Source organism: Stegastes partitus, unplaced genomic scaffold (assembly GCF_000690725.1).
Source record: "Stegastes partitus isolate 25-593 unplaced genomic scaffold, Stegastes_partitus-1.0.2 Scaffold1332, whole genome shotgun sequence".
NCBI classification, from domain to species: Eukaryota; Metazoa; Chordata; class Actinopteri; family Pomacentridae; genus Stegastes; species Stegastes partitus.
Genome location: NW_007579063.1, coordinates 63528 through 70785, shown reverse-complemented (window position 1 = coordinate 70785; position 7258 = coordinate 63528). Strand labels below are relative to the sequence as shown.

General features: G+C 43.5%; 1 protein-coding gene across 1 annotated transcript in view; it reads right to left on the bottom strand.

The window, feature by feature from the left end:
- Nucleotides 1-1191: 1191 nt before the first annotated feature.
- The window catches only part of LOC103369799 (cullin-1), a 28982-nt gene continuing 22915 nt past the window's right edge, over nt 1192-7258 (bottom strand). The window contains exons 13-22 of the mRNA XM_008298611.1: nt 7083-7214; nt 6086-6203; nt 5620-5696; nt 5122-5240; nt 4214-4319; nt 4064-4111; nt 3278-3360; nt 3094-3199; nt 2677-2790; nt 1192-1804 (exon numbers count right to left, since the gene is read on the bottom strand). Of these exons, the coding sequence (XP_008296833.1) occupies nt 1724-1804; nt 2677-2790; nt 3094-3199; nt 3278-3360; nt 4064-4111; nt 4214-4319; nt 5122-5240; nt 5620-5696; nt 6086-6203; nt 7083-7214 (984 nt within the window). The 3' untranslated portion in view covers nt 1192-1723. The remainder of the gene's footprint in view (nt 1805-2676; nt 2791-3093; nt 3200-3277; nt 3361-4063; nt 4112-4213; nt 4320-5121; nt 5241-5619; nt 5697-6085; nt 6204-7082; nt 7215-7258) is intronic.

Below are 7258 nucleotides of genomic sequence, written 5' to 3'. Positions count from 1 at the left end.
TTTCACACATAGTTTGAAGGCATCTTAGTGGATGTAAACTTCTGACTCGGACTAAAACATTCTCTGTCCTCGAACAGGAAAACTTTAGTCTGATGTAATGTCAGTGAGTTTTATGTCTTTTTATAAACTTGACGTAAACTTCGGGTTTCAGCTGCAACACTTTGAGTTTCTGCTAAAACTCGACCCGCTTGTCGTTCCAGCAGATTTTTCTCAGTTTCTTCAGAATCTTTTCTCTTTTTTGTATGTTCTTGTTTTTATTCCAGCATCACTTCACCTCCTTAAATCACAAAGAGCTTCGTGTTGTTTTAGAGAATCAGACTTTTTTTTTTTTTGTAAACTCCATCGTGTACAAAAACATTTTAAATTTTACCATTTTTGCATCAAATACTTTCCAGGATAATTTTTAAAAGAATATCTCAAGAGTTTCCCTTTTTGCTCCGTTAATTTGTCGTAAAAAAAAAAAAAAAAGTTAAAAATGTCAAAATCAGCCCTATTTTTTCAGCGTTTTACCACATTTTAAATTTACGTGCGTTTGTTGTCGTCGCTGAAAAACACAAACTGAAAAGAAAAGAACCATGAAATTCTACTTCCTGTTTCTTGAGCGGTAGATTTACCACCACTTTAGGCCTTTTTATTTCAGAATAAAAGCCTTGAAAATGTGCATTTGTCTATTTAAATTAGTTTATCTCTATGAATAAAGTGCAGTAGAAACTTGCTAAGTGTTGGTTCAGCGACACACAACCTGATCTCAACGCTTAAACTGCAACGGAAGAAGAGAATCAGGAAATTCTACTTCCTCTTTCTTGAGCGTTTGATTTTAGTTCAGAATAAAAGCCTTTAAAACTTTACTTGTCAACAAGATCTCTTAAAAATAGTAAAACAAAGATTTAGGGCTTTTTTTTTTTAAAAGATAACACGTCAAAGTTTTACTGCACTGTTAATATTCAGGTATTCAAGAATCATGAACTTCTACTTCCTGTTTCTTTATGTTTGCGTTTAAGACACTTGAGGTCGATTTACCACCATTTTGGGCCTTTTGATTTCAGAATAAAAGCCTTTAAACCTTTATTTGTCAACAAGATCTGCGTTAGGTTTACCAGACGACTGATTCAGGCCTGAGCGTCTTTTTGGCGTCACAGATGGCTTCCCGTTTCCAGTGCGGCGCCGTGAACAGAGTGTCGGGAGGCGGCGGTAGAGAAATCTTTCCTGGTTTTTATTTATCACACATTTAGAAAATGAACCACACTATACAAATGTCCACCGTTCAGTGATGAATCCTGCGTGAACCCAAACGACGGGAGCAGACGGCGCTCTGGTCGGCCCGCTGGCTCCTCGTCTAGCTCTGACTTTACTCGTTAACTCTTTTCTGTGGTCGCCGTGGTGCAGGTAGGCAGTAGCATGCAGAAACCTTTGGATGCGGCGGCGGCGGCGGCTCTCCTCTGATTGGCTAATTCGTTATGTTTTTCTTTTTTTTTCTTTTTGCGCTATGTAAAGACGGGAGGCGGGGCTTAACTCCTCGCAGTCTGTATGTACAACGTGACGACGGGGAGGCGGGTCGGGACCAGAGTTCTGCCCGCCGGTGGTTCGGTTTGTCACAACATGGCCGCCGCTCAGAGGGATCCACACTTTATTACTCAGACATAAAATAAAATAAAAAAACAAAAGAAAAGAGAACAAATAAAAGGGAGGAGAGCCGGCGGGTGGGCGGGCAGGTGGGCGGAGCTCAGGCCAGGTAGCTGTAGGTGTCCTTCTCGCCGTCCACTCGCTCCAGGTACTCCTTCTCTATCAGGATGTCGATGCATTTCTGGCCACAAGAGGGAGACAAAGCACGAGTATTTACACCTCGACATGTACGTCTGCACTGAAAACAGACTTCATAGGACACAAGAAACAAAAGTCGTTCAAACTTTGTGCGGTTAGTGAATTTTGGTTTGTACGTCCACACAATCATTATGTTTTCAGATGGAGCTCTACACCAGACTCCATTGACAAAAACAGTAATTTTAAGAAAAATGCTTTACAGTTTTGTTTTGTTTTTAATTTGTTGAATTAAAAGTGGTTCAGGTTTGCTCAGATGATTTAATTTCTCACTCTGGCAGCAGTAATTGAAAAGAGACGCGTCTGCTCCTTCTCTAAAATGATGTAGGTGCATTTCTGGCCACAAGAGGGAGACAAAACACGAGTATTTACACCTTGACATGTACGTCTGCATTGAAATATCCATCAAGAGACAAGAAACCCTGACAGTAGTTCAAACTTTGTGCTTTTAGTGAGTTTTGGTTTGTAGGTCCACACAGATTCATTATTTTCTCAGCTGTAGCTCTACACCAGACTCCATTGACAAAAACAGTAATTTTAAGAAAACTGCTTTACAGTTTTGTTTTGTTTTGAATTTGTTGAATTAAAAGTGGTTCAGGTTTGCTCAGATGATTTAATTTCTCATTCTGGCAGCAGTAGGAGGGAGGTCATAATTGAAAAGAGACGCATCTGCTCCTTCTCTAAAAGGATGTAGGTGCACTTCTGGCCACAAGAGGGAGACAAATTATAGCTTTAAACGTACGTCTGCACTGAAATTTCCTCAAAAGGAGACTTGATAGGACACAAGAAACCCTGACAGCAGTTCAAGCTCTGTGCTGTCAGGGAGTTCTGGTTTGTACGTCTTGTGTAAGTCGTCACCTTGATGACGGGAACTCTGGGCTTGAACCGGGACGACAGCTGGTTCAGGACCTCGGCCAGGAGCTGCTGGTGCTTCAGGACCTTCCTCATCTTCATGATCCTCACGATGGCGGCCTGAGACGCAGACACAACGTTCACACAACCGAGATGCAACGTTCACACAACCGAGGAGACTTCTCCTCCAAAGACTCACAGGCTCTGAAGTCAGTCGTTAAAAACGGAAAAATACCGAATTTAATTTGTTTCTCTGCACAAAATTATAAAAAACGACGTGCATCTAAATAAGTGACAGAATGAACATGTTATAAAATGTTTAACCTCAGAGATCAAAGTTCTGATCGGAGACGTTTCTGATCGGAGCTGCGTCTCAGCCATCGCTGGTGCTTTGTGGGTAAACAGGTAAACAAACGCTGGTACCTGGATGAGGAGTTTGCGATCCTCCTCGATGTTCTTGTGAGTCGTCTCCTGCTCTTGCTTCTGCTCCGTCTTCATCGGCACGTTGATGTTCACCCTCAGCTTCTTGCTGCAGACACAACAGTCACAGGTCAGTTTGTTTGTTTGTTTGTTTGTTTGTTTTCAAGCAGAGCGGGACGTTTCTCACTTCTTGTATCCGAGGAACAGCTTGATGACGGTGTCGGGTTTGAACTCCACCTCATCCACGTTGGCGTTCTCGTCCTCCAGAACCTGACGGACACAGACTCTGGGTCACTGATGACTACACATAAGATGACACCTGAAGCACGTTCTCGTCTTCTTCTAACAGAAATCATCCTCATATGCAGAATAGAACCTGTCTGGCGCCACCTAGTGTCACACCAGGAGCTTCACCAGCGACATCTGAGTCGTTTCACTGAAAAATCTAAAAGAAATCTGGAAACAAATCCTCCAGAACTCTGGTTCTATAATAACATGAGGACATTTAAAGCAGCTCCGCCTTCAGACTGGAGACGTTCAGGCCTTTAACTACAGGAACGTCGCACCGTTTACTGGTTATTTTACAGCTTTTCAGTAAATCACAGACGATAACTAAGAAAATAATAATTTTTAAAAAGTACTAATTTACTCTTCACTCTATGAAACTAACTGTAAACAACGTCCAGGTCAGAAATGTGTAAATCTGATGACATACTTGTTTCTAAAGTGGACTTTCACGGATAAACTTTTCTTTTCTGTGTTCTGGTAAATCGACATCAGAATCCCGTCAAACATCTGGATCCTAACAAACAGTCGGATTTTTCTTCTGCTGTGTTTAAATCAGCTGCAGATACAAATGTTTTAAGATTTTCATTGTTATGATTCCATCGGCTGGGTTCTGGTTCGATTCTTCTTCTTCTATAAAAACCACTTCCTGGTTCTGACGATCACGAGAAGCTTCGGCGGTACTCACCAGCAGCTTCGACTTTAACAAGATCTGCAGAACCTGAACCAGAATGTCCTGCAAAAAACGAGGAGAGTGTCGGTGAGCGAACAAACAAACAAACAAACAAACAAACAAACAACGAGGACGTGATGACGAGCTGCTGCTGCCGCCGCCTACCGTCTTGATCTGCGTGCTGTCGGTGAGCTGCTGCACCGTGTAGCTGTCCTCAGTGTTGTACTGCAGCAGGATGGCCATCTGGAAGGTGGAGGCCTGCAGCGTGTATCTGTAAACAACAACAACGACAGGTTCAGGACGGCTGTGTCGTCACATGATTCTACGACGACTTGACACTAAAACATCTGCATGAATTAAAGCGCTGCTGCTTTTCAAACCAGCGTCTCTGCTGATCAACGCACTGAAACAAAAACAGCTTCTGACTCGTTGATCTTTTTAAACCTGCTGCTGATTCACAGATTTTCCCTTTTTGTTAAATCACAGAGAATCTAGTGAAAAAAATCCCCCCAAAAAACTATTAATTTACTGGAAATCTGTGTTTTTATTTTTATTTTACAGCCAAATTTTACTGTATTTAAATCAGCAAAAATGATTATTTTACAGATATGTTCAGTTATTTGACAGAAAATTTAGAATAAAATGCTTGTTATTGTCATACACAAAGTACAATGAAATTAAATTAATTTATGTTTTTTAATGACTAAAAAATGGCAAATAATTTATTCAAAACCATTATTTTACAGATTTTCTGTTGTCGTTTTTTCACAGACAGTAACCAGTAAAATATTAAAAATATATATTCATTTACTTGTACAGTGATAAAATAATAATTCACAATTAAATCTGTATTTTTATTAACAGCAGTTCATTTTTTATTGTATTTAAATCTGAAAAAAAAATTATTTTACAGATATTTGCTGTTATTTTTTGAAGTTTTTTTTTACGTTCCACCATTTTTTCTGGCCCTCTTGCACCAGATTTTTGTATTTTGGCGCCGCCTACGGGCCGTGGTGCTGCCGCCTTTGTGCCACGGTGCCACAGCGCCACCTTTGGGCCGCGGTGCCACCTACCGGTTCTTGAAGCAGTTGGTGACCAGCTCTCCTTTGGACAGGTGGTACAGCCAGGTGAGCTTCCTGCCGCTGTGTCTGCTGGCGTAGAACGCCGTGAAGCGCTGGTAGCTTCGCTCCAGCTGCACACAAACAGACAAGAGGGGAGGAGTCAGGGCTGCGGTTCTCAAGCCGAGGTCCGTGGACCAATGTGCGCTCTCTCTAGAACCTCTGAAGGTCTCTGGAACTGAAAACTGGTCTCGAGCAAAAAGGGATTCAGGATGTTTGTGTTTTTAGCTCTGGAGGGCGGTGAGGCGCTCGGACAACCAGAACAACGAGACAGAGACTGGACCGGACCAGACCTCAGATTTCTGGAGGAAATCAACCTGTTTGTTGAAGGAGGTCCAATCATATCCAGAACTAAAAACATTTTCCCCCAAAGCAGGAGCAAAACGAAGCCTTTAGCGGCGTTGAAATCACACATTTAGTTTCTGGATGTCACTCAAAGAACCGGGTCGTTACCTCTGAAGGCAGAGCGAAGGTGCAGGACTGCTGGAAAGGCCAGGACCCGGAGCTCAGGACCTGGATACTGAAGTCCACTGGAACAGGAAAAAGTCAAGTCAGTTCATCTGGTGCTTGAGTGAGCAGCTGCTGAACGCTTCACCGCTCAGGACGACAAACACAAAACTCAGATCATCTCCACCTGATTCTGTATTTCTCCACAGCGAGTTCCAGCCTCACCTGGTCACAGGTGCTTATCAACACCAGTGTTACAGACGGTCCCTGAACGCCTCACTGCTTTTTTAACTCACACACTCAGAACACAGGTTTCATATGCGACTACATATACAAAATAATCCATACAGTGTTATTAACTATGGAGACTAACCCGACTACTGTAGCTTTGAACCCACAAAACTATAAATGTTCAAACTCTACAAACTCGTGGACCTCCTCCAAACACGCTGCTCTTGGTGTTTTCACTCACGGTCCAGAGGCTCAGAGTTGGTCAGGTGTTTCTTGAACTGTTCGTTCAGGTCTTTGCTGACTCCGATGTCCTGGAACATCCGCTGCAGTTTGGACGTGTACTCGAACCCACAGGCTTGCTGCAGAACAAAAACAACTCAGGTCAGAATTACCCTCAGCACAGTCTGCCAAGTGGAAAAACTCACGCCGTTACTGAAAACGTCTGGCAACGGTCAGTTTAAGAGTTGCTCTGGAGTTTCCAGCCCCTGATTTAGGTGATGGACGAGCTATGCTTGCTGAGAGAAACCTGCAGAGAGTGGAGGGACTGCTGTGTGTCTGCTTTAACAGAAACATGGCTCCATGACAGCATCCCAGACGGACAGACAGCTGGAGGGGACGACATCGTTCCGGGTGGACGGACAGACAGACGGCTCTGAACTTCTCCAGAGCCGCTGCAGGAGCAGGACGCTGAACATTGTCAGGGCCTCTCCCTCTCCATAAACTGTTTGAACCGCTGTCATCAGGAAAACGTTCCCGAAGCGTTAAAGGAAGAACCTCCAGACTGATCAGCGGCGTCATTCCACCAGCTGTCAGAACGCTGAACTTATGATCCAGACATGCAAACACTTCTTTATTTGCTTGCTTGTAGTTTTTGGATCCTGAACAAACGCTCTCTCATCTTGTTTGTACTGCTGTTGTATAAAATGACAATAAACTTGATTTGATGGAAAATGAACCACAAGAAGCTTTAAGTTCTCCAGATGTCTCGTGCTAGAATCGGCCACTGTTTCAGACACAACTTAGCACTCGTCACTGAGACGCTTTATTCTCCCAGAAACATCCTGTCAGGTGTTCTGACTTCGACGTGAGGTAAGATTCAAGCGTTGGCGAATCGGACCGACATGTTTAGTGTAGCATGGACTAAACTGACTAAACTAAAGCCGGCATCGGTCACCTAGAAACCCTTCAGCTGGACTCTGGCGTGGATGTGAGTGTGTTTGGCATTTAAAGACCCACACCTTGAGTTTGGAGATCATGCTGGCCTCGGCGTCGTCGCTGGCGCTGTTCTGGTGGACCAGGCGCTTGGCCAGCATCTTCGCGTAAAACTTCTGGAAAACGTCTTTGTCCTCGATGTACTTGAACACAACCATCTAGAAGAGAAACAGGAAGTGACGCTACAGGCGTGACCCGTGAA